Raw genomic sequence first — 27,926 nt, 5'->3', positions numbered from 1 at the left:
CCTCTGAAACTTTACTATGCCATTTAATATAGTTTATCTCCTTAAATATTGCTTAGTAGATCCAATTTAAATAATTTTGTTATACAATTAAGCATACGAAGTTGAGCAAGTGTCCTTGTGGTATGATTGCTTATCCTTTGGGTATATGCCCAAAATGACATAGATGGTTCTTGATGTAGATTGATTTCCAAGTCTCTAAGAAAGTGATTTCCAGTGGGTGCCTTAGAAATATACACTCCTACCAGCGATGGAGAAGTGTTCCCCTTACTCCATATCCTCTCCAACATAAACTGTCATCAGTGTTCTTGATCTTAGCCATTCTGACAGGTGTAAAATAGTATCTCAGAGTTGTTTTGAATTGCATTTCCCTGATCACTAAGGATGTTGAGCAGTTCTTCAAGAGTCTTTCATCCATTTGAGTTTCTTCTATTGAGAATTCTCTGTTTAGATCTGCAACCCATTTTTTTTGCTGAATTTATTTATTTATTTTTCACATTTTTAAAATTTATTTTTACTTAAAAATTTCCACCTCCTCCCATTTCCCTCCTCTTACCCCCAACCCACCCCCTCTCCCTCTCCAGTTCAAAGAGCAATCAGGGTTCCCTGCCCTGTGGGAAGTCCAAGGTCCTCCCCCTCTTTTCAGGTCTAGGAAGGTGAGCATCCAAACAGACTAGGCTCCCACAAAGCCAGTATATGCAGTAGAATCAAAACCCAGTGCCATTGTCCTTGGCTTCTCAGTCAGCCCTCCTTGTCAGCCGTGTTCAGAGAGATCAGCATGTTTGATCACGTGCTCCGTCAGTCCCAGTCCAGCTTGCTTTGGTGAGCTCCCATTAGATCACCCCCACCGTCTCAGTGGGTGGGTGCGGGTTTGGTATTTTGATGTTTAGCTTCTTGAGTTGTTTATATATCTTGGAGAGCAGCCATCTGTCAGATACGGGGTTGGTGAGGATCTTTTCCTACTCTGTATATTGACTGCCATTTTGTCTTAATACAGAAGCTTTTCAGTTTCTGGAGGTCCAGTTTATTAATTGTCCTTCTTAGTGTCTGTGCTGCTGGTGTTATGTTCAGGAAGTAGGCTTCTGTGCCTGAGCTCACTGGAGCTCATGGATGCTGGACCAACAGTTAGGGAGCCTGCATGGAACTGACAGGCTCTCTCCATACCAGAGTGACAATCTTGTAACTTGGTCTTTTAGTAAGACTCCTAACAGTGAGAGAGGGACCTCTCCCTGATGCTTAGCTGGCTTTTGGTAACCTGTTCCCCATGTTAGATTACTTCAAGGTAAGGGGAGGAGCTTGGTCCTGCCCTAGTTTGATATGCCATGCTTTATATGCAAGCAGAAGGTCTGCTGCTTTCTGAATGGGGATGAAGGAGGAGAGAATGGGGAGGGAGGGAGGGAGGGAGGGAGGGAGGGAGGGAGGGAGGTGGGAAGGGGGAAAGGATAGGAAGAGAGGAAGGAGGGGAAAGTGGTTGGTATGTAAAGTAAATGAAAAAGCATGCTATTTAAATAAAATTAAAAAGAAAAAGCCAAAAAAGTATACAAAGTATATTTTATAATATATGTATATGATGACATTAATGTTAAAGTTATTCTTACATCCATTTTAATATGATGATGTTACTGAATAAATAATATTCATTGGTATGCCAGGAATTTAGTTGTCAGTGATATTTTATTTACATTATATAGGCAGGAAAGTATTGTGTTAAATAACATGTACAATGTTATACACGTACTAAGGCTATAATTTTCCCCAGGCATTCCGAACTGCAGTTCCATTTTATGGTTCATTATAGTCATATTCTTATTGTTTGCTACTTTGAGAATAGCATGTTTAAAATCAGTGCCTGTCACAGCAACTGTAGTCATTTAGGCAATGTAAAACAACTGGAGTTGATCCCAGTCCCAGAGACTACAATTCAGTTAACACAGGCATGGCCTGCTCTGCCAAAGTCTCAGTGCGTGGCCTGTTTTGTAAGCTCTTAGTCTAAACAGCTTCTGTTCAGGGAATTGAAAACACACCTGCAGACACTTAATCAGCTTCAGCAGAGTAAGACTAGGAACCATGGTGAAAGCTATGAGAGTGTTTATTAGTTCAACATTTTTCCTATCTGGCTATGTCCTTTTATGTATCATACACTTTGGTTTTTGTGCAGACATAGCCATTTGCCTTCCACAAGAGGCTTCAGTGGGGAGTGAGAGTGCTTCAGTAGATAAACAGCTGACTATGAATTCTGAGCAAAACATGCATGAGTTAGGCAATGAAGTCACATCTGAGGACCTTGAACCACCAGCGAATAACTCCAGGAATATACATGCCATGGAATCTTATCCAGATGAAGGGCCATTTATGAAGTGCAGGTGCGTGTTGATTTCAGTGTTTAATCTAAAAGGTAAGAGTTGGAACAACATTTCTTTAATATGTTGTCCCTCTTCTTCATTTCCACGTGAAATAAATTTAATGCATCAGTGACTTATAAACAAATTTAGGAACCTACAAGGGCTTTCTATTTCTACCACGATATTGCTATAATGTGTCTAGAGCACTGAGAGCAACAGCACAAGACAAGTTTAAAGACAGCAGTGATGTTTGCTTCTTCCGCAATATTATTTCTCTGGCTCTTCCTTATGGGTATAAGGATATTTGTGAAACTGATATGAGATATTGTTCACCAAAGCTCAAATCTGTTCAGAGGTGTTTTTGCATCGCTCTCTGTTCTTTGTTTGGTATAATCTGAACACTTTTAGAGTTACCCTGTACTCTGTCTACCTTTGGCCTTTCTTATAAATTTACATTCTGCAGCATTAAATCATCCACTGTGAAGAAATTTGAATCTCCGATGCCTGTGTTTGTTATGAATGGGATTATGCTCCTTTGATAATTGATCATGTGCAGTAAAGATAGCACTAGATTTGAACATGGCTCCATAATTCTGTTTTCATTTTTCTAGAGCACTGTTTTAAAAGTTTTTCATGGGGTTGCTGTTCTGTTCGAAATTACTCAGTAAGATATATTCGTTGATATCAATACACAGTAAAAATCAATAACCATATTGGTGTTCTCCCTTCGTGTCAGATTCCTACTTAGATACAATTGGGTGTATGTTTTTAAGGTATAGAGGCAAGAATGATGAAATAATGGGTATAATTCATTATGAGAGCATGGTAATAGCCCTTCACTCACTGACTGTCCCAGAACTCCGTGCCAAAGACTGGCTTAGGTGACTTTTAACACCCCTCAGAGTTTACATACTTAATACCATAACACCAGAAGACAATCCATCTTGGTCTCCTCTCTTCTTTATACTACCTGCTTTCAGGTATCCTTATCAACTGTCTTGTAGAATATATTTACTGTGAAGTCTTTGGAGAATAGGTATTAATTTTAATGTCCTCTTTCATTTTAATTAAAATTAATTTTAATTTAATAATTAAAATATTGATATGTTACTCTTTTAATAAAATTGAGAAAATGGTTGTTTCCATTTTCAGGAAAGCAAAAAATATAAGTTGATCCTAACCAGAACCACAAATCAAAACATTTGTAGCTTCTAAAACCTGAACTCTTTTGTCAAGTATACTTTACCAGTGATCTTTGGGATCACTATGTGCTATCCACAAACTAAATTTTCTCCACTGAGAAACTGGTATATCTGTAAGTTGACGTATTTATTGTTTTATAACCCTCATACTTTTAACTACATAAAAAGTTTAAACTTAAACTTTACATATTTATTGTTAATAAGAAATTAATGTCATTTGTGAAATCCTATATATTAATCATTAATAATGTTCTTTTATTGTAGTATTATGGAATGTGGAAAGAGTGATATGAATTATGAATCTGAGATTTCTCAAGTTATCGCAGACTTAAATAAAGAGACATCGGTAGCATATCTTCAAAAAGAATTGGAAATTCTCAGAACAAGCAATAAAAAGGTATAGAAATATAAAAAGTTTTAATTACTACAAAAAATGTCTTTGCTGTTGACTATTTCAGTTTTCCCTGTTGTTCATTATTACTCAACTTTATTTTGTGTTTTAATGCCTCAACAGTAGGCTTGTGTTGTCTTGCCATCCAGGTTGGTTCAGTTAAGTGACTGGCTATGAAAATAAGCTTTTTTTTTTTTTTTGCTTTTGTAACACCACTCATTTTCCATAAAGCTCTTGTAATTTATGTTGCTACAAAGCAAATATTCAAATTTCACTGTAGTAAAATTTTACTTCAACGTTATATGAGTTATGTTATCAGCTATTTTCATGCTACTTTGTTAATTTTTATTCATTTTTCTTAGTATCTGTGAATTCTTTCACTTCAGTGATATATGTAACCAAATGTCAAAGTTGCAAATGATGCTGTATGTCTTGCATCTTATTATACTATTGCATGCATTCAGCTCCACGTACATGACATGTTTTGTTTCCTCTGGTTCTTCCTCAACATACCTCTGGCCTGCAAAAATTTTATTAACTAATGTTCAGTTTCTATGGATTCTCTTAAAAATTCTGTATAGTTTTCTGATTTTAATATTTTCATTTTTTGACCTAATCAGACTGAAGCATGAATCTTGTTTCTGAAGGAGCACAACACAGATGACAAAGTCTAGGGAACAATGGGAAAAGAAAAGAAAAAGCGTTCTGTATACGTGTGAGATGTTTTCTGCAGTTTGATTTAGAAGTTATTACATGCAAACTTTCAGTCAGGTGACAGCATCAATTAAATGAAATATGATGAGGTGGTACTCCCAGTCAGGTTTGTATCAGATATTGAGATTATTGACTCAATTGATTTTTTTTTCAAAATATTGGACTTACTAAGAGAAGCATAAACCTGCTGCTAGTAATTTAAGGATTGGTAGAGCCATTTAGAATCCTTTGCTTTAAGACAAAGGAATGAATGAAGCAGCTTCTGCAGTAGGTATTTTTAGTGATAATTGGTGTTGTTTTATGTCTATATGCACATCTACAAATGTGTAGATTAAAATTTTTCCATTTTTTATATTATTTGAGGTAGTATATTAACGAGTATATGACAACCTTAATGTTTTCCCCTCACAGTCAGTGTATTTAAGTAATTAAATGTAATATTATATAAGGATTTAAGAACAACAAAATCTTACTTTGAAATGAATTATGTATAAAAGGTGTTTATCAGATAAGAATAATCTTTTAAATTTGTTTTAGCTTCAAGAAAAATTGACTCAAGAAGATAAAGATAGGAGAAAATTAGAGCTTAAGTTGGAACTCCAGGAGAAAGCCGCCGAGGCTGAAATCGCTGAGAGGACAGCAGGTAGGAGATGGGTGCTCATGTGGAGCTGGAGGTGGCTGGAGAATGTGTGCTGCTGGATTCTAGCTCATTGCCTTGTTTGCCAAGGGAGGGGAAGCTTTTTTCCCTTTTGGCTGCTTAGAAAATAGGTGGCTTTAACATCCTGGTACTGGTATTAGCGAGGGCTTTACCTGTATTCACACTGATTTGGGCATTAAATGCATTGTTAACACCATGTCAATCCAATCACAAAAAGGTTGTTTGTTTTGTTGGAAGGGCCTGAACAAACAAGGGGAAATAATGACTACCAGTGCCTCTACCTTTCAACCAGCAGTTCAAACACCGCTTATTGTTTTTGCTCTTGGAGAGGAAATACTTCTCCTTTGTATTAGATAGATAGCACTATATTCATTACCAATGGAAAACTACATTTGATTTTTTTAAAAAAACCTGTTTTATACATCTAATAGGTTAACATCTGATGATGTAGATGATGAGAGATAATGTTTTCCTTGAGATTAAAGTGAAAGGTTGCCACATTTTAATGTTGTACAGAACGGCCTTAGATTTTGGAAACTGTCTTACTCATGCACAGGTCTTTGCATGGAGACAATTTTAAAGCATATTTACATGTTAGAGATACGTCACTGGATTCTGAACTCAGTGATCTCCATCTGTGTCATCGTAGCTTTTTCTTCTTGCACTATTTTTCTGTGTTAAGAAAAGTGAAATTTGTAAAATGATAGATAAGCATTTAGAAGTATTTTATAGATTACTTGTTCAACAATTGTATATTTTATGAAACTATTTAGTGATTAATTTCAGGTTATAATTATGTTTTATAAACTACTTAACCTGTTAACATATATAAAAGAATTGTGGAATTTTAGGTCAGAGAGATGATTAATATAGTTTATTTTCAAAATATTAATGTGGGTGATAATTATTAGTAAATATTTCTGTGATAATATAATTAAGATTAACACAAATAATCTATATGAATACTGGGTGGCAAATTTTCTATTAATGACAAACAACTATAAGCTTTTTGTTTCTTTTTGATAGGGAAATATAAAAATATATTTTAAGGAAAATTAATAATACATTAAAATAAGTAATATAAGCAAAAATTTAGAACAATTGGGAAGTTCCTAAATTTTTATAAAAGTCATATATGTATACACTAATTACTAGGACAGTACTATAAGGTTTATTTTGAAATATATGCATCTTAACTTTCGAAATGTTACTACTACAGAAATAATTAAATATTTTGGGAGCTATAATGACATAGTAATGATTTAATGCAACTAAGTAGCCTATCTCTTAAAGAGACTCATTGAGCAGTAAAATATACTATTTAATTTTTGAATAATACAGTTCAGTATGTAGTTCAAATTTTTATGTATTGTTATATTTAAGAATTTTTGATTGAACAATTGAATAATACATACAAAATGGAAGGAATTCAATTGTTCTAATTAGTAATGTTTTCTTTCATTAATAACAGAATATTGTTTTAGTCTATGTGGGGTGTTTTAAATCTCTTATTTGTACGTAGCTGATGAAAATACCTGGATTATATAGTTTCCCTGAAACATGACAATGGACTCTAGAGACTAAAAAGAACAGGGAAAACCTTTCATTGATTTGAAACTCTAAAAACTTCTATCCCTAGTTCATTCTTGAAATTTTCATCATTTCTAAATAGATACAAAGTTTTAATAAACCCATATTCTATCTCATATGTATGAAGAGCATTCCAAAGCAAAACACTGGGAAATAAAGCAATTACATCAGCAGAGTAATAGAAAGAGAAGCAATGCAGGACTTTGATTATATGTTAGCGATGCTTTGTATCTTGTAACATAAAAGAACTAATAATACAGGTAAGTGTGGATGCTTGTTTTTATTACTGTACTTCACATTTTATTTCAATATGTGTATTTGGTGAACTATAAGATAAGTATACATGTACCTATTACAATGTTTGTGAGCAAAATATTAATGTTTACAAAACAGCTTCCATAAAAAGGTAAATACTGGATGAACACCAAACTAAATGCTGAAAATAACAAATATGATGCAAAAATATTTATAGGTTTAAATTTTTTTAATACGTGGCAAATAATCTTTCTACTAGACATTTTCAGGTATATAGGATATAAAAATTTATAAAAATGTTTTTATTGTGTTTGTTCTGATTATAAGAATATTATAAAATCTAATGATGGAATTATTACATAAATTTGATACATGTTATAAGATGTGATACAATAATAATAAATTTTAGCAATATTTGATAACATGCAAGTCTTTTATATCTCAAAATTAATTTAAAGAAGTAGTAAGAAAATAGCATTTACAACAATATTGTGCTAAAAAAAGCAATCTTTATGCATATATATTAAATGAAATTTGTTGGTATTTTAATGAAGCTGAGTTGGGATTTCCCAGGACCTAGTAAAAAATCAGATGTGGATCATTGCCTGGAATACTAGTGCTGGTGAGGGGGAGAGAAGTCCCTGGAACTCGCTGCTATAGCTAGTCTTGTGAAACCATTCAGCTGCAGGTTCAGTGAGTCGCACTGTCTTTAAAAAGATAAGACCTAGAGCAATGATGGAAAACACTTGACAGAGCTGCTGGCGTTTACCTACCCACATTCCCTGATGGAGGAAGGTCATTGGCTAATAAAGGAACTGCCTTGGCCCATTTTATTGGTTAGAGGATAGGTGGGAGGAGTAAACAGAACAGAATGCTGGGAGGAAGAGGAAGTGAGCTCAGACTCGACAGCTCTCCAGGCGCCATGCCCTGCTCCTGGGATGAAGCTCCGACCCAGGATGGACATAGGCTAGAATCTTCCTGGTAAGCGCACCTTGGGGTGCCATACACAGATGATTAGAAATGGGCTAAATTAATATGTGAGAATTAGCCTAGAAGAGAATGGGCCAAGCAGTGTTTAAAAGAATACAGTGTCCGTGTAATTATTTCGGGGCATAAGCTAGCCGCGCAGGCGGCTGGAGTGCTGGGGACGCAGCCCTGCCGCCCCTTATTACTACAATTCCCCATTAATGATTTACTGTGGATACACTTTAAGGGAAATACCCTGAAAATTATGTTAGAAAATTTGGAGACAAGGCATTAGATTTAAGAAAAAATGCTATTGATAAGTATATATTTTATAGCTTTTTAATAAATTGTGAATCCAAAATTAGAGAAGTAGAAAAAGTTTAGGTTTGTATAACTATGGAAATCCTTTGTCATGACCACCCTCGACCCGCAAGGATGACGCGACACCCGGAGCTCTTCTCACTGCAGTTTATTCAGGACTTTATTCACAGCAATCTACCTCCTTCTCCTTCTCTTTCTCTCTCTCTCTCTCTCTCTGGGCAAATCTCTCCCAGCCCTTAAGTAGGCATGGACTACCAACCCCGAACTGCCAGGTGGGCACCGCCCATAGGTCCACGCATATGCAATCAGCTGATAATCATTGCGTGATCATAGCATAGGTCAGGCCTTAGCCATCTCAGGAGTTGATTATATGTCTCCATCAGGTGTGATTCCACGCAGCTCGCTACAATCCTTCATGTATATTGTTATTTAGCTTCCTTTGTTTCGCTGTTCATTTTTACACGGTGTGAAGATTATCATTCTAAATGTTCTCATGAGCATTTGAAGCCTGGTTATGTCCACTGTCACAAGAAACCTCGGATACTTTGCCCTTATTTGTCCCTCCTATTTAGGAGCGTCATTATCATCATAGTCACTGATACCTTCCTAGATCCTAAAATGCTTTTTAGGAACAATGCAAATTTCATTACAAATCAAAGAGCTGTATCTTGAGGCTTCATTATGATCTAGGTAATGACAGTACATCAGAAAAAGAATAAAAAAATTGAACTGTTAATCATTTCTTTCTGACTTGCAAGCACTTTTAAATCATAATACTTCATTCACGTATTGGTTGTGGTTAAGTGTTCAGACTTTGGGGTCATACTTTTTTTCCAATGTTTTTCTCACATGTATAATGACAGTCTCACTCAGCATTGGTTAAAATCTGTTGTTAGGTGGCTTTTAGTTTTAGACTGATGCTTATGAAGTACTTTGCTCATAGAAGGTCTCAGTAAATGACACCACATTGTTTTCTGGAGCTCTCCATCAAGTAGACACCATGAAAGTGCTCATAACGGGTTTGTAGAGGTGTAAGTGCTTGTCCGTTCTAATAACAGGTAATGCCTCTGTGTTTATACTTAGTCTGTTTTATAAAGAGTTTATATTTATTTTACATATTATTAATTATTTAATTTACTTCCATAGCTTTTCATTCCCCCTGATCTTCATACTTAAACTTTTAAAGCCTGAAAAAGTTTGGTACTATATCTAGAAGAAACTAGGTTTGACCCCTCACCAGCTGCAACACTAGAGAGCAGGTGCTGTACCTTGCCTGGATGGTACAATAGAGCCAATCCTGTGTGCAGAGGTGTGGGTGAGGCAGCCCCGCATTTGTGGGTGTGGGAGAACTGGCCCCACTGCTCATTTGCAATGCAGTGGAGTGGATGGGAGAGAGATGCCCTCACCCCCACTCAGATGTATACCCATCAATGCCTCAGGCAGGTGGAAGAGCTGGCCCTGAGGTCCTAAGAGTAGGAGGACTGTCACTACCCCCCATCAGCTGTAGCGCTCAGGAGGATGACCCTTACACTTTACCTGGGCAGCACAGTAGAGCTGGCCGTGAAAGTACAGGCATGGAAGAATGGACCTTGACGATGTGAAAGCAGGAGAAATGCCCATGTTCATTGCTGCAAGGGGTCAACTAGCCAGGGTTATGCTAGAGAGCTCACCCTGGTGGTAAAGACGGTAGATTTGGCAAACTGTCAAACCCTGCAACTAACTACCCAGGCCCAGAACCAGGGTTATGTGTTGGCCCACCCCAACATCCACTCCATCTATGATCTGCTTCAGCATGGATGGGGGTTGGGGGTCCTGCAGATCCAGCCGCTGCAGGATCTCCACAACACAGTGCAGCAGCAGGGTGTCCAAAGAGAGTTCCAGTGTTGATGGCATAGTAGAGACCAGTGGCTTCCCCAGACCTGTGATCCTTTGCGATGAACACCTGCATGGAGAAATGTATGAATAAAGGGGTTTCTTATGTAACTCACTGTGTCACACTACAGCTTCCATGATGAGAATTTCCCTTTCTTCCTGATTTTTTCCTATTTTGCCTTAAATTTTTATTTAGTTTTATTGGTGGTATGGGGTGGGGGGAGATGTGTGGAATCAGGAGGCATGATGTAAAAGGCACAAAGAATAAACAAAAAGAAAGTTTAGAAAAAGAATCTATGTTTGGTGTTACGGAATTGTTATTGTAGCATTTGGGAGGATCCCAGTTCAAAACTAGCCTGAGCTATATAAAGCCTGAGATATATATTTTCCCCAGGGGAAAAATAAGTGACCTTTACAAGAAAAGAAAATAAAGGAGAAATGTATAGTAATGAGGTTTTACTTAGCTTTAGAGAAGTCTCTCCATATGTTAAGAAATGTTTGTTTTATTGTTCCTATTAAGGACTTCTTATTCATTTTGACTTATTTAAATTACACACATGTAATATTACTTGAAAACATCATTGCCAAACCTGTGTGTTTTAGAGGAAAAGTAGCTGAAATATTAAATATTTACACTTTTAAACTATCTTTTTTCAACTAAAATGAGGTGGCTAAACTCTAAACATTTTAAAGATTGTTTTAATTCAGCTGAGGGACTAGTAAGACATAATGCTCTGTTCCCTGATTGCATCTGCTAATTTCTTTTATGCCAGTGATGTCTTTTTAACTTTCAAAAATATGTTGCTCACTTAAATATTTTCTCTATTCTAGAATTTTAGTTGTGTTGCCTGGTGCTTATTGTCTCTAGTATTTATTATTATTATTATTATTATTATTATTATTATTATTATTATACAGATACTGTGAAAATTTTATATAACAGTATTTTTCAGTACTCATTTATAATGTTTAAAATATTGATATTTCTTTGAAGCCTTATTTTTTATTTCTTAAAGCTCACATTAGAGCCTCTGCTTTATGTGTTAGTTATTTTTCTTTCTTGAATGTCATCCATTAAAGATTAGCTGTGGAAGGTTGAAGCATGGAGAGATTATGAATGACAGAACAACTCCTGTAGAATAATAATCAGTTTTTGGTATTTAATGCTGTTTGACTTTTGCAGACACATTTCTTATTAACCTTTGGTACAAAGAGAAATCCAGGTTCCTGATATCTCATGGAGAAGATGAATTTGAGATCCTCTTCCAATTAAACTGAAATAAAGACAATATTGGATTTTAGTCAAATGATCTCCTTAGTTTTTAAGCCTCATGGTTATAAGTCTGTCTCTATATCTGTGCATCTATCTGTGTATCTATCTATCTATCTATCTATCTATCTATCTATCTAATCTATCTATATTACTGTATTTTAACATATAATATAATGGGTGTATGTCATAGCTTCCTTGTATTGACAGTGCAGTCCCTTTTCTTACAGTACCTTTTCTCTTTAAATACAGATTCTTTTCTAAACAGCTCATTTACATTATCTCATATATATAGTTCATTTTTACTACAGTACAAAATTTAAATTTACTTTTCTGAAGAGCATAGAAGTTTTGTTGTGATTATTAAGAGGATGAAAACATAGTCCTTGACTCTTACAACCCCAGTTTTTCTATTCAGTGACTATATAAATGCTTAAAATATAAATTATATAGCCACATAAGTGAAGACTCCCAACTTGATAATGTGAAAAAATAAAAGTTATGTCACATAAAATACTCACCTTTTCCCCTGGAACTCACATAAAGGTGGAAAAAGAAAAGCAACTCCACACAAGACTTTCTTGAACTTCCACACACACCCTGTGACACAAACATACCTTACATACACACAAGCATAATGTGCACACACAATAATAATAAATATTTTTTAATTTCTAAAATCTAGAAATATCAAATCCAGACTTAGAAAGTTGTAATATTCTGTTCTGCAGAAGCGGTTGTGGCAGTGACGCCAGCATTGTGATGCTGCTGAGAGAAGTGTCAGGCAGCCTGGAGTGGGCTTTGCTCACTCGTTTCTGGCCTGAGGCAGTCATTACTTTAAAGTGTTTGACAAAGAGTTTATGCCAAGGAAGGTAAATTATATGTGTAAACACATCTTATATCCACAGTTAGGAATGTTCCTGTGGTCCTCTCTTGACACTGTTGTCCATTTGCAAGGACACCATTTGATATCACTGTGTCTCCAAAAGTTGCTGACCCTCCTGTAAAGCTGGAGATTTGTTTGTAAAGGCCTAGCTTTCACAAGATATTTTCTACATAGCATGTGTTACTTGTGATTCGGGGATGATGATCGTCTTCGGTGGCTTCATTGTGAGAAATTCCGCTGATTTTTCTCTCTTTAACTCAGCCTGTTCAATTTTTTAAATTAATTTTTAAAACAATCTTTTCTCATTTTATATACCTATCCTAGTTCCCACTCCCTCCCCTCCTCCTGCTCCTCCACCTTCCCCCTCTCCACCTCCATCCACTTCTCAGAGATGGTAAATCTTCCCATGGGAAGTCAAAAAAGTCTCACACTTCTTTTCTGAAAGTAAGTGACAGTTGTGTACTTTGGGCAGTCTGTGGGGTCACTGACAGTGGGACCAGGATTTATCCCTAGTGCTTGAGCTAGCTTTTTGAAGTCTGTTCCTTTTGAATACCTGGCTCAGCCAGGGGGTAGGGCCTTAGTCCTGCCTCAGCCTATTCTATTTAAATAGCCACCACACAGATGTTATGAGCAGATACTTCTTTCTGAGAAATATCAATCTTTCAAATTAGGTTACTTAGAGAATCATGATCCATGTTTAAACTAGAATATTTTTCAATACACTCTCTTTCCTACTATGTCTTAAATGCAGCTTGAAAACTGTAGAATATGGGTTTGTCAATAGACTGGGTCTGCTAAGAAAATATGTACCCTGCTTTGACTCGATAAACTCATGCTTAGTATGGTTCAGCTTCTTCATATTTACTCTTGCCCATATTAGAAAACAATTAGCTTACTAAACAAATTTGAGTATTTGATAGTGGTGGGATGAGGGTGATCCTCTCTGAATCTTCCTCATTTGAGTAAGAATTATATGGTATTTGATAACCATGTTTAAAAATGGAGATATCCAAATATTATTGTAAACACCCAATGATTTGTTTTACCTACAATATAAGTATTTTACTTGGTTGGCTTACATAGTAGCTAATAATATTTGTTAATGTAATTTAACTGCTGTGAACCTTTACTGAACAAATATTGAAATTTATTCAAGTCAAAGAAAGAATCTCTAATGACTTTTGTTAAAGCTTCTATTTAATAGTTAAGGAGAAAAGTTTGTATGACATACAAGATGCAATTAACAGTAGATTTTACATTTAATAAAAAGAAAGAAGCATGCGTATTTGCTTTATTCATTCCATCATAATTTGCATTAGAGCTGTGGGTGTTTAATGAGCAAATTCCAACTAAAATGCTATATTGATTTTCTAGTGAACTTTGTAATAGTCATCTACCTTGGAAAAGCTCAGTGTTTACAATTAAGTTTTCTTTACTAAAATTATTTGAGAGTTGCATATTGATCCTTTAAAAGTACAGGATTCTAGAAGGAATTGGGTGATTTATAAACTCTCAAATTTACATATAACCTAAAAGATGTTTTTAAATGTCCATTCAATAATGCCTCAATTTTGAATACATTTTTCTTAATTATATTACAAGATTTAATTTCTAAAAATTTTCTTTGTATGAGTGTTTGCCCTCCATTTGTGTTTGTGCACTGTGTGTGTGGTTGGCCTCTCAGAGACCAGACGAGAGCACCAAATCCCCTGGAACTCATCCTAAATCACCTGGTATAGATACTGGGAACCAAACCTTGGTCCTCTGAAAGAACAGAGAATGATCTTAAGTGATGTGCCATCTCTCTAGTCCTATAACCAGATTTTGAATGTGGCGTACGTGTGTGTTTGGAACATTTTAAATATAGCATTCAAATATCCATGTGTTAATCTTCAAATACACATATGGATACTTGGATTTTAAGTAGTCTTATAAAAGTAAAGCTAGTTTTGTTAATCATATAGGATCAAATAAGCATTTTAGCTTGAATCATAGAGATGAGTAGACATACTTTTTATCAGGTACTAACATCTTATGTAAAATGAAGTAAAACATGCAATACATGAGCTGTCTTGTGTTGTTGGCTTGTACAGGGGAACATTAGTTCTAATCCACCTTGAGCTATATACAAATATCCTGTCTAAATAAATAATTTAAATTTCACAACAAATCTGCTCACATTTTATTTATATAAATAGGGAATTTTCAGTAGGAAATCTGTTGGCATTTAAAATGTAATCAATATTTTATGTTGTATACTAAAAATATTCCACAGTTTTTAAGATGATATGATATATGTGTGCTAATTTGTAATTTCATCACTATTTTACATTCTGTCTGACTTGCATATTTATTACAAGTAGTTTATAATGGAAAAATTAGAGTAGCATGATGCTTTGCGAGAACTGTGTCGTCATGGTATATTGCCTGCAATAAGCTGTGGAGAAGTTTTCTTTTTGCCTCTTTCTTATTTTGCCTGCTACTATAAAATATTGAAAAAGAGGAATTTTGAATTTATTTTTATATATATTGTCAAAAATCACAGTTAAATTTTTTAGGTTTGCTTGTTTTATGTGTATGACTGTTTTTGTCTACTCAAATATATATGCACCATATGCATGCCTGGTGCCCACAGAAGTCAGATGTAGGCATTGAATTCCCTGGAAACAGAGGTTTGGATGATTGGGAACAAAATCCAGGTTTGCTGCAAGAGCAACAAGTGCTCTTAACTCCTAAGCAGACTTTTCCACCCCCAAATCACATTTTAATTATTAGAAACTAAGTCGTATTATAAGTATGTGTGTTAAGTGTTTTGACAGTAGTGGAATTAAAATATTACTTGTTTAGGATCCTCTTGATTTGTTTATTTGATCAAGAGCTCTTTGTCTAGTTTAAACAAGTGGTGTTATTTTTGTCTTTTTATATACTAGCTTTATGACTAAAATAATTTCAGATATTTATAAAACCAATATAGCTGAACTTTTGGAAAGTGATAATAAACAAGATGTATCTTGTCATATACCACGCCGTTTTTATACCATATAAGACAGTGTTTTTCTAAGCTATTAAGAGTTGTGGTTGTTGGGAGATAATTGTTTAGTAGAAGGGAAAGTAAATATTTTAGGGCACTGCCTCTTGAATAGAAGTTTCTGTCACAATTGATGATGACTTCATTCATGGTAGAAGAATAGTATAGATAAGGTCAGCTATATAACAGAAGGAAACAGGAGCTTAAATGATGTGAGAGCACTCTCTAACTCAGTGATTCTCAACCTTCCTCGTGCTGCGTCCATTTCATTCAGATCCTCGTATTCTAGTGACCCTCCAACCGTAAAAAATTTGTTGTTATTTCATAACTGTAATTTTGCTACTGTTATGAATTGTAATGTAAATACCTGATAGCTAGGATATCTGATATACAGCCCCTATGAAAGGGTCATCCAACCCCCAAAGGGGCCGTGACCCATACGTGGAGAACTGCTGCTGACACATGTGTTAATTATTGTGATATGATCTGCAGGCACTGCTTTGAATTTTTCACATGGCTTTTTACATGCTGTTTTACCTTTTTTTCAGGCAAAATATTTCTGATTTCTGTCATGACATTTTCCTTGATACATAGGGAAATAACAACAGCTGATTTAATATCTGAATTTTAAGGTTAGTTGTCATTCTTTAGATTTCGCTTTATACTATATTTGTCTAAAGGTGTGTGTGTGCATGCACCACATGTGTTCAGGTGTCTTTAGGGCCAGAAAAGTGTATCGAATCCCTGGAGTTGGATTAATGGCAGCTCTGAGCTGCCCACCATGAATGTTGAGAACCTCTGGTGACTAATCTTGATTGATTGCCAACTTGACTACATCTGGAATCAACTGAAACCCATGCAGCTGTGGACACTGATGAGGGATTTTTCTTCATTGGATCATTTGAGATGTGGAGGTCCACCTTAAATCTGGGCCACACCTTCTGGTAGCAGCATATATAATATGCCAGCAAGGAGTGCCTGCTCCTGGGGCATTCCTTGTTAATATTAAAGCTAGTATTAAAGGATTCCAACTTATTTTGAAGACCAGCTGAGACATCTAGTCTTATGTACTGAAGAAATATCATATACGAGGACTTTCCATTGGGAGACAACCATTATTGGACTACCTAGACTATGCCCTGTAATACATTCTAATAAAACACAACACAACACACACACACACACACACACACACACACACTATAAATTCTGTTCCTCTAGAGAACCTTGACAAGTAGGTTATTATAACCAGAAGTTGTTCCACGCAGCAGAAGTATAAGGATGAATTTTTAAAGTAGCTCTCTGGAACAGACTTCTAATTTGCAGACGCCTGCAATTAGGAAGCCTGTCCTAGACTCTGAGAGAGAACCAACATCACATGGTGTGAAGTAATTAACAAACTTACTGAGACAAATGCATTAGATTATCCTGATTCACCTATTGTGAGAAGGAAGGAATTTAGTGACCATATTCAGAAAAGTTGTGACTATTTGTGGAGAATAATAGTACTGGCTGGTGACTCATAGACTCTGGATAAAATGACAGGAAAAGAATGATGTCTGTGATAAAATTAGCCAACTTCTAGCATCTCAGGATACAAACACAGCGACAAAGGAAAAGAATGAACTTGGTGATGAAATTGATGAGGTGAGATGAGAGTTAACAATCTGAAGTTCTCTAAGTGTGCCTGGAAGAGAACCCTTTCTTTAGCAGCCATAGAGCTTAAATGGCAGAAAATGAAACCAGGGCCCTCTTCATGAGGTTGTTTGAATTATAACGAAAATTCAACATCTAGTCTCAGAATCCCAGAGAGCCTAGACAACAATGAGGACCCTAAGAGACATACAGAGATCTAATCTACATGGATAGTAGGAAAAGACAAGATCTCCTGAGTAAATTGGGAGCATGGGGACCTTGGGGGAGGGTTCAAGGGACGGGGAGAGGCAGGGAGGGAAGCAGAGAAAAATGTAGAGCTCAACAAAAATCAATAAAAAGAGTGGTGAAAGTTAAAGTAAAGGCCCTAATTGTTACAGAATGGGATCCTGTAATTTGGGATGGAGATGTGTAGGAAGACTCTCCTGAAGCTGAGACTTTGAACCCTCAGATTCCTCTCCACCCTTAGCAGAGGATGCACTTCCCCACCCCCTGTAGTACCACACTTTCTGCCTTTGCCTGAGGAAATTAATCTTTCATTGCCTGCATTACTGGCTGTGACTTTCCCTGAAGGAAATACCAGGCAGGGTAATCCTCAAGGTTTAGCAGTGGTTGACTATACACCCATACCCAGAGTGAAGACAGAGGGAGATAGAAAGTGTAGTCCATGATAAAGTGTGGCATACCACCAAAAAGCTTATGAGTTTCCTAATTCATTCAATCAATATTTTGGGGAATATTTGTGGTAATGGATTTTAAAGATGCATAATAATTGTAAAAGGAGCATTAAATTGGATCAGTATATGTTTATTGATAAGGCCCCACACACAGAGTGATGGTATTAGTTTTAATGTGAACATATGTATGATTTAAAAACTGTGTCAAAAATTTATCTGCTTGGTTGTCAGAAGCATTTGTTAGAAGGGTCTACTGAAGAGGAGGAGATGACAGCCATGTCTGTTTAGTGTTAATGAAGGGACTTTTAAGGCTCAGGGAAATTGCAATACTGGAGTGCATACACCATGCAAAACCTAGATTTCTACATTCAGAACGCCCAGAAAACATGCCCTTCACTCATCTTAAAAGATGAAAAGTGGTAAGAGGAGCACCAGCACATTTGTAGAGCTTTGTTCTTCCCCTTGTGTCACACCTTAGGGTTATAGATATTGCTCCTCTGCTGGATAATATAAATACAGTGGGTCTCATTGAGCCCAGAGTAGCAGGTGCCAGGTGGCTGAACTGAATCACCAAAGACATGTTTATAAATGTTTCTTTATATTTAAAAGGCGATATGCTATGGAGATTTGCATTAGTATGGATTTTGGTTTGTTGATACTAATTTAAGGTCAAATTTTGTTATATGGCATAGTTACACTGACTATCACCCCTAGTTAGGAAAGTTTCTGCTTTCTGTTTCCATGAACTGAAATTATGCTAGCCTAGAAATTTGGGTTCCATAAGGAGGAGTGTTTATGCCAGGAACCATAAAAAGCCTTCCATTGAACTGGAAATTCAGAATTCTTCATAATCACTTTGGGCTTCTTATGCCTTTAAGCTTACAGGTTAAGAAGAGAATAACAGTGTTGGTAGAGTGATTTGATAGGGAGAAATTAGATCATTTCTCCACAATAGAGGTAAGAATATTGTGTCTGGAGTACAGAAGATCCTTTTGGGTGTCTCTTGTTGCTACTCTGCCCTGGGATTATAAAGTCAATGGGAAACTTACAACAAATAACCCCATTGAGCCAGGTTGACAAATGGCTTTTGGAATGAAGGTATGGGTCACTCCTCTAAGAAAAGTTCCAAGACCTACTAAGGTGCTTGCTGAGGGTAGAAGTAATTGGTAGTAGAGGATGGTAGTTCTAATTTTCAGCTAATTCCATATAACCAGTAGCATAAATGAGTATTAAAACTGAAATGAGTGTTTCTGTCATATGAATGTGCTATGAATAGGTAAATACATATGAAGCAGATAATTGTGTTTTTTTCCTCTGTGTTTTTATCTAGTAATGGAACATCAAATGAGACATCAGTGATTATTTTTAAATTGTAAGATACTGGAGAATGTTCCTCAAGGAAATTTGACCCCTAGTCTAAAATTCATAATGCATTTAAAGTTGTACTTGGGAGAGTTATGTCATGTTAGGTGTAACTAATTATGAACTGATTGTTGTTTTCTTTGGAAATTAAAGATGATCTAGGGAATATGAGTGGGTGTCATATTGACAAAGGGTGGATTTGTGATGGCTAATTCTGCATTTCAACTTGAATACATCTGGATTTAACTTCAACCCAAGCAGCTAGACACACATGTGAGGGATTTTTCTTCCTTGTATCATTTGAAGTGGGAAGACCCAACCTATAAGTCTGGGTCATTTGAGATCTGAAGACCTTTCCTAAATCAGAGCCACACCTTTTGTGGCAGCTTGTCTAAAGGGACAAAAGACAAAGGAAGCTCTTTGCTTTGGTGTGCTTACATCACTCTTCTGGGCAAGTTCATCTGTCCTGATGTTGAGACATTCCATGCTGATATAAGAGCATACTTCTTTTGGATTTAAACTTATACTGAAGACCAGCTAAGACATCCCAGGCTTGTGGCCTGAACAACTGTTGGTTACTTGGAATTTCATCAGGAGGCAGTCTGATTTTTAATATATTAAATTGCTTTCCATGAAAACCCCATCAATGTTCAAGCTTCTGTTTTCAGTAACAAAACTCTTTAATGGAACTCAGGAATATTCTATTATTTGCACTCTAATATTTCCCATTTCTGTTGTTTTTTTTTCTTCATTGCTTATGCTTACCTCTTCTTATCATTCTTTCATCTAAAGATTTTCTTTCTCATTTCCTTTTAGTTGCATTTATTGACTTATATTCATCCCTTCTTAGGATTGTTTTTCACTTCAACCTCATTAATGGGGGTCATGTTTAGACAGCCACATTGGTGAGATGTTGTGGGGTATAGCTTCTGGCACTACTAGGAGGTACGAACTCACAGTGTTCCTCTGGTTCTTGCAGTCTTTCTGTTTCTCTTCTCACGATGTTCTCTGAACCTTAGGTGAAGGAGTTGTTTTATAGTTACATCAGTTAAGACTGGGACTCACAACTTTTCATTTTGATTGATTGTAGTTTTCTGTATTGGTCTCTGTCTGTTACAGAAAAGGTGTTTTTTTGTAGTAATAAGGGCGGCGGGGCTGCGTCCCCAGCACCCCGGCTGCCTGGCTAGCTTATGCCCGAAATAACAACACACAAACTGTATTCATTTAATCACTGCTTGGCCCATTTCTATCTAGCCTCTTCTAGGCTAATTCTCACATATTAATATAGCCCATTTCTAATCATCTGTGTAGTGCCCCTAGGTGCGCTTACCGGGAAGATTCTAGCCTATGTCCATCCTGGGTCGGAGCTTCATGGCGTGCGTCTGGCTGGGAGCTGGTTGCATGGCGTCTCCCTGAGGCGTCTGCTCCCGAGAGGAGAGCTGTCGAGTCTGAGCTCACTTCCTCTTCCTCCCAGTGTTCTGTTCTGTTTACTCCTCCCACCTATCTTCTAACCAATAAAATGGGCCAAGGCAGTTCCTTTATTAGCCAATGACCTTCCTCCATCATTTCCCCTTTTTCTGTTTAAACAAAAAAAGGCTTTAACTTTAACATAGCAAAATTACATATAACAAAACAGTTATCAAGTAAAAGTTACAATAATCTTTATCATAACTAAGGAAAACTATAACTGTAACTAACTATTCTTAACTCCATCAAAGACTCCAGAAAGATACAATACTACCTAAGCAAACAAGAAAAAAGAAACTTTTAAAACTCTAGAAATGACAGAGAAATCTTGCTGCCTGGACAGTCACCCAATGTTCCTCTGTACCGTTGGGGCATCAATCTTCAGCCTTCAGGCCCATGGTATCCAGCAGACATTTCCATAAAGCAGGAAAATTCAAAGTCAGTTCAGTCACTATCTGTTGTGTCCTGCAGAATGTCTCACAGACTCTTTCATGAATCAGGAACCCTGAAAGACCATCTCACCTTAGGCAAGTTCAGTAGTCCTCTTTCTGTGGGTTCTCTGTGTCCAGTTTATGCAATAGTCCAGGCAAGAACAGTTTCTTGCCCAAATGGCTATCAAACTCCATAACGAGCCTCTTCGATGCCCATCTTCTTCTTGAAGTAGATTGGTGCTACCAGGAGCAGAGTGTCTCATTGTCATGAAAAGTCCTCAGTTATTAAAACATTTAAAATGCCATATTCTATAATCTTTGAAAAATATGAAGAATGCCTATCTAAAATATATCTACACACATCTAGAAAATATTAACTAACATGACTACAAACTTGACTATTATTTATGATTATCCATCAACAACCTATATTTCCTAATTGTACATTACATTTTAATAATGAACTACACAAGCACAATACCTTAATCAATATCAGAAATACATATACATATAACAAAATTGACCGTAAATCTCTATCAATAAAGCAAAATCTATACTAATGCAAATTATTCATACCTATATCATATCCCCCTTTAAATGTAAAAGAACATTTATAAACCATATTTGGGAACATGGGCGCAGTTTTTTTCTCTCCAAACTGCTTCCTGCTGAATGGGGGCGTTGTTAATTAGGTCTTTCACGGTATAACCTGTGTGCTAGTTTCATCTCAGTTGGCAGTTGAGCGAAGCAATTTTCTGAAGATGTTCACAACAACCCTTCAGGAGGGCGTGGCCCATCATACCAAATCGGAATAGAAGAAATGAACAGGGTCTGATCCTCTGTGAAAACAAAATAAGAAACTCCTTTCCAAAGCATCATGTCCTTAGATCCAAATTTCAAAGTCAAGGCATCAAAATATCTATGTTGGATTAGTTCAGCAGCATTTATAAATAAATATCTTTTAGCATCTGTTGCTCCTCCCTCAGCATTTAAACAGTTCAAAGAGAGCATAATAGCATACAGTATCAAAATTCTCGGTGTATTTTCCATCTTTGTGCAGCTTTGTTTTAACCTCTATTTTGTCTATTTTTACTTTTAACTCTTTGCTTTTTGAGACAGGTTCTCTGTATCTTTGACCTGAAGTAACTCTGTAGACCAGGCTGTCCTTGAACTCTCAGAGATCCGCCTGTCTCTGCCTCCCAGGCATTCGGGATTAAAGGTGTACACTAGGACACCTTGAACTCACAGAGAACTGTTTGTCTCTGCCTTCTAGGCACTGGGATTAAAGGCGTGTGCTACCACACCTTGAAGTCACAGAGGTCTATCTCCCTCTGCCTTCCAAGTGTTGGGATTAAAGGTGTGTACTACCACACACAACAACTCTCTTCCTTTTTTTTTTTACTTTAAGAACTTCAACTTTTAGCTTGCATATTTTTTTTTACACACAGTAAACCATTTAGAAATTTTCTTTGTCTTTGAATCTCTCTTTGCTGTATATCTCTCTTTTTCTGACCACAAGAGCCTTTAATTTACCAAGCAATCTCAGTAGGACTAAAGCTGTGGCTTTGACGGCTGGATCCAGCCCATTCCTTAGCTTTCCAGCCTCATGGCTGAGGTACTGGCTGTAGCCATGTTTACTGCCACAACTCTATGGCATTTCAAGGTCCCTGCCAGCAAGTGAGCTTCAGCAGCCTGTGCTTGCAAACCACATGAACCACCTGCGTAAAAGAGTCAGAGTTTTCCCTGGCAGGACAGCCCAGAAAGCTGGCATTTTTAAACAGCGCAGCTTTTTTCCTGCTACGGCTGAAAACCGAAAAGCATGCATTCAGCTTTTCGTCAACACCATTTAAGTGTTTCGTGGCAGGACCTCTTAATGAGCTGCAGGGTTTTGCAGCTAAAGCTGAGTCAGGAAGCTTCTCTTAGATGAGAGCGCTTGCTTGCCTCTAGCAAGCAGAGTGCCACAAATGCTTTAAAGCCAGAGTTCACGCTGGCAGCACAGCCCCAAGAAGCTGTGCTTTAAAATGACACAGCGTTTTTTTCTGCTGCTGTTGCCGAATCAGGAAATCTCTCTACAACACGCCACCAACAAACAGCAAAAATCTGAGTTAAACTCTCTCTTCCTTATTTTTAAGCCTTCTCAGGTTTTTTAAGTGGGTTTAGTCCATCACGTCGGGCGCCATTTGTAGTAATAAGAGCGGCGGGGCTGCGTCCCCAGCACCCCGGCTGCCTGGCTAGCTTATGCCCGAAATAACAACACACAAACTATTCATTTAATCACTGCTTGGCCCATTTCTATCTAGCCTCTTCTAGGCTAATTCTCACATATTAATTTAGCCCATTTCTAATCATCTGTGTAGCGCCCCTAGGTGCACTTACCAGGAAGATTCTAGCCTATGTCCATCCTGGGTCAGAGCTTCATGGCGTGCGTCTTCCTGGGAGCTGGGAGCATGGCGTCTCTCTGAGGCGTCTGCTCCCGAGAGGAGAGCTGTGGAGTCTGAGCTCACTTCCTCTTCCTCCCAGTGTTCTGTTCTGTTTACTCCTCCCACCTATCTTCTAACCAATGAGGGCCAAGCAGTTTCTTTTTATTTAACCAGTGACCTTCCTACATCAGTTTTTTCCCCATTTTTTTTTTAAAATTTATTTATTTATTAAAAACTTCCACCTCCTCCCCTCCTCCTATTTCCCTCCCCCTCCCCTCACTCCTCCTCCCTCTCTAGTATTAAGAGAAGTCAGGGTGCCCTGCCCTGTGGGAAGTACAAGGCCCTCCTCGCTTCATCCAGGTCTAGGAAGGTGTGCATCCAAACAGACTAAGCTCCCCAAATGCCAGTCCATGCAGTAGAATGAAAACCCAGTGCCATTATCATTGGCTTCTCAGTCAGCCCTCATTGTCAGCCACATTCAAAGAGTCCGGTCTGATCACATGCTTATTCAGTCCCAGTCCAGCTGGCCTTGGTGAGCTCCCATTAGATCAGTTCCACTGTGCTGAGGGGTGAGGACTAAGCTGATCTGTGGGTGTAAGGACAAGTCTTTGAAATGTAGTTAGGGGTTATACTAGTTTAGTTACATGGTAGTTGTTTATCCTCAGGATGCTTCTTTACCACCATTTTTAAGTAAGCCAATAGTTGTCTTGAACAGCTGTATTCATTTATAACAGCCATGGCTAGAGCCTACTATTTTATGAAGGGTATTTTATATATTTCTAAGTTTACATTATGGTTTGACTAAATAAAATTTAGGACTGCTCTCTAGGTATTTGAGGCATATTGCTTAACATTTTATAATATTTTAAGGTATTTTCAGGGTATTAAAAATTATACTTAAGAAAAGTCAGTTTCAGATAATATCAGAGTTCTCAACAGAATAAGAGATGCCATTCGAAATGTAATCTGCTCCACAGGTGCTTCCTGTTCTGTGTGAATATACAATGTGAACTCACGATTGCACTCATTGAGCTGCTGTCCTGTTGGGCATATGCATCCATGGGAGAGTTGCTTTAGTTTGTAACCTGCTGTTTTATTTCTGTTTGTCTGCCTCTCTTAGTTAATTCAAGTGCCATGTGGCATTTCTTTTTTTTGTAATTGATTTTTATTGAGCTCTACGTTTTCCTCTGCTCCCCTCCCTGCCTCTCTCCTCCCCTTGAACCCTCTCTCTCAAGGTCCCCATGTTCCCAATTTACTCAGGAGATCTTGTCTTTTTCTACTTCCCATGTAGATTAGATCTTGCATGTCCATTCCTGTTTGTTTTGGTGGACATTTGGGTGATTTTTAAGTTTTGCTGCTACAGAGGATAGCACAGTCAGTATGTTTGTGTGTTTTCTTTTGCACTTATGTGTATGAATGTCTTTTTATAATATAGCAGTTATTTTCTAGATTACAGTAGGGACATGCTTGATTTTAATAATGTTGTTAACTTGTTGCTCATTGCTATTGATATACATGTATAATTGCAGTATTTATGAGTCTCATTTTTTTAAACAAACTCATTTTTAAAGGTATGCTGTTTAATTTTTTCTCCTTTTATACATACCAGATATCTTCATGTTGCAATAATTATTAAAAATGCTTCCTCAAGTCATTAATTGGTAGTAGTTGAATTAGTTGGATAATCTTTAAAATAGTAGAATTTTTTCATTTATTTACTCATTTCTTCTTTATTTTCTTGGGTTGGAGAGATGATTCAGGGGTTAAGAGCATTGCCTGCTGTTCCCAGCAACTGCATGGTGACTCACAACCATCTGTAGTGAGATCTGGTGCCCTCTTTGACCGTGAAGTCCAGTATGGACAAGTTCAACAGATCCACAGTATATGGGCTTCCCATACATGCTTCAGCATTGCTAGGGCATAAATTTTATTTCTTTTATTTCTTAGCTGATTTTGAGTTTTCTTGTTTTGTAGCTTTGGTCGAAGAAGTGTATTTTGCGCAGAGAGAACGTGATGAAGCTATTATGTGCAGACTGCAGCTAGCCCTTGAGGAGAGAGATGAAGCAGTCGCACGTATGAAGCATATGGAAATGTCACTGAAAATGTGTGTATACATTTAAAATCGTGTATGATATAAACATTATAAATGTATGGATTTGTATTATGGTTACATAGTCACATGTGTTACTGATTGTTGTTATTACATTAAGACAATTCATATCCCTGTGATAGTTCTCTAAAATTTAGGCAAGCTTGTGGTTTGCCTGATGAGGGTGATAATCAAATTTTTAGAAAGAAAATGAAAATTCATGCTCTCAGTGTAGTTACTTCTTCAGAGTCCTGTTGTCACTGTTCTTACCCAACTTTCCTATGTGATTCTTCTCATTACCTTCGTTAATATCAGGTTTTTTATTTGTCTGTTTTTTAATATATTGTTTTTTTTTTTTTACTGTATGTGCACTAATGTTTGGGATGGGAGCCCTTGTCTATGTCCCTCTCTCAGCACTGGAGCCTTATCTGACTTGAACCTGTACATGGCAGGCTTTGTACATGCTGCTACAGTCTCTGTGAGTTCACATGTTTGTCTGTCCTGTCATGTCTCGACATCATTAGCAGTATTTAAAGTCTTATTGATGCAGTACAATTGACTCTAAGAGGCTGCACAGTTGAAGAGGTAACACAGTTGATTCTATTTGGTAAAGAAGACCATATTTAAAAATTCTAGAAATACTATTCAGTTTTTATATATAATCTAATTTCTTATTATTTTAAGAATACTTGTTATTTTATTTATTTGTGTTGAGGTGGGAAGGCTAGTAGAAGGTGTGGAGTAGGTGTGGATTTGTGCATGCTACCACACCTGTGTGGTGGTCAGAAGACAACTGTCAGGAATTGATTCTCCCTTTCCACTACATAGGTCCTAGGGATCAGACATGTATGGCTGTAATATTCTTTAGATCTTAGATGTCTCCTCCCAAAGACTCATATGTTGAAGGATTGATTTCCATCCCGTGGCAGCACGGGGAGGTGATGAAGCCTTTCAGAGCCGTGCATTATTAGAAGGTTGAGCCACCAAAGGGAATATTGAGGCCCCAGTTTCTTCCTCTGTCTTTGATTCTTTGTCATCACTAGATCTGCAGTTTCCATCTCAGCATGCTCCTTGTTGCGTGGACTGCCTCCCTAGAACCCAAAAGCAGTAGAGCCATATGACCTTGCTCTGAAATTATGGTTAAGACAAGCCTGAGCCTCTTTTAGATTGATTGTCTCAAGTATTTAGTCACAGTGTCAGAAAGCTGAATAACAGCCTGAATGATACTCTTTATTCTTTTAGCTGCTAGTAGATACCCCAGTTACTATGTATTTTAGCTATTGTGAATAATTATATAGTAAACAAAGGAATGTAGTTATCTTTGATATATTGATTTTGTTTTCTTTGTGTATATACTCAGAACTAGATAGGTGGTTCATATAGTATGATTCTTTTAGATTCTTCACTATTTTCCTCTATAATTGATATGTGTTCCTACTAGTATTGTATGAGCCCACAGTTTTCTGTATTATCACTTGCAATTGTTTCTCATTTTTGATTGGGATGAGCTATCTCATCGAGGTTTTCATTTGTATTCTCCATTGGCTAGTAATGTTTAGTTGTTTTTTTGTCTACTTAGTCACCATCTAACCAATAACCTATTGTGTTTTTCAACTCCTTTGCTTTTTGCTCATGATTCTTACAATAAATATAGCTAAAAGTAGACACCGATGACTATTTTATAGCCTAGGTGTTACACTATCTCGATATTTTCTTCATCTAATAATTAGTCCCATATTTTCAAATTCATCTTTGCTTAGATTTTCAAGACCTGCTCAGACATAATTCTTTGCCCAATGATAACACAAATGGCATATAGTCTAGTTACCAGCAGAATCCTGTTCTAGCCTGAAAGCTCACAAGCTAGGCTTTTACTGCATGCATTTCTCTCAGTGATGTGGTTTTATATTTCTACCAGAATCACTCATTAATAATACTTATAATTCTTGTGTCACTATAGTTTATATCTTCAAACTCTTGCATATTCTTCCCACAAATTATCCAGAAGCACAAGAACCTCATGTTAAGTTCATCACAGTGGCAAGCCTACTTCTCTGTACCAGATTTCCACTGACATGTGTGTTTCTTTGACTATAATACCCAATGGAGTCATCTTAAGAAAAAAAGAGTTTATTTTGACCTGGAGTTCAGTAGGCTTCAGGACTTGATGATAAAGGGGAGGCATGGTGGAGTGCTTCAGTCCATGGAAGTAGGAGCATTTGGCAGTGTCAGTCTCTTTGCTGCAGACCAGGCCTCAGAAAGTATAAGGAATGGGGGCTAGTATACAACCTTTCAAGTTTTGTTCCTAATGCTCTACTTGAGCCTATATACCCAC

At 36.9% G+C, this 27,926-nt stretch overlaps 1 protein-coding gene across 2 annotated transcripts in view; it reads left to right on the top strand.

Moving 5' to 3' along the window:
* The window catches only part of Mipol1 (mirror-image polydactyly 1), a 254,896-nt gene that overhangs the window by 59,918 nt on the left and 167,052 nt on the right, over nt 1-27,926 (top strand). For both annotated transcript variants that reach the window (XM_041658524.1, XM_041658525.1), the window contains 4 exons: nt 2,156-2,360; nt 3,806-3,938; nt 5,184-5,289; nt 25,477-25,606. In XM_041658524.1, coding sequence (XP_041514458.1) covers nt 2,227-2,360; nt 3,806-3,938; nt 5,184-5,289; nt 25,477-25,606 — 503 coding nt within the window. In that variant the 5' untranslated portion in view covers nt 2,156-2,226. The remainder of the gene's footprint in view (nt 1-2,155; nt 2,361-3,805; nt 3,939-5,183; nt 5,290-25,476; nt 25,607-27,926) is intronic.

The sequence above is a fragment of the Microtus oregoni genome, unplaced genomic scaffold (genome assembly GCF_018167655.1).
Source record: "Microtus oregoni isolate MIOR12 unplaced genomic scaffold, Mior012 000009F_ref0000495, whole genome shotgun sequence".
Classification (NCBI taxonomy): domain Eukaryota; kingdom Metazoa; phylum Chordata; class Mammalia; order Rodentia; family Cricetidae; genus Microtus; species Microtus oregoni.
This window is presented reverse-complemented; position numbering and strand designations above follow the sequence as displayed.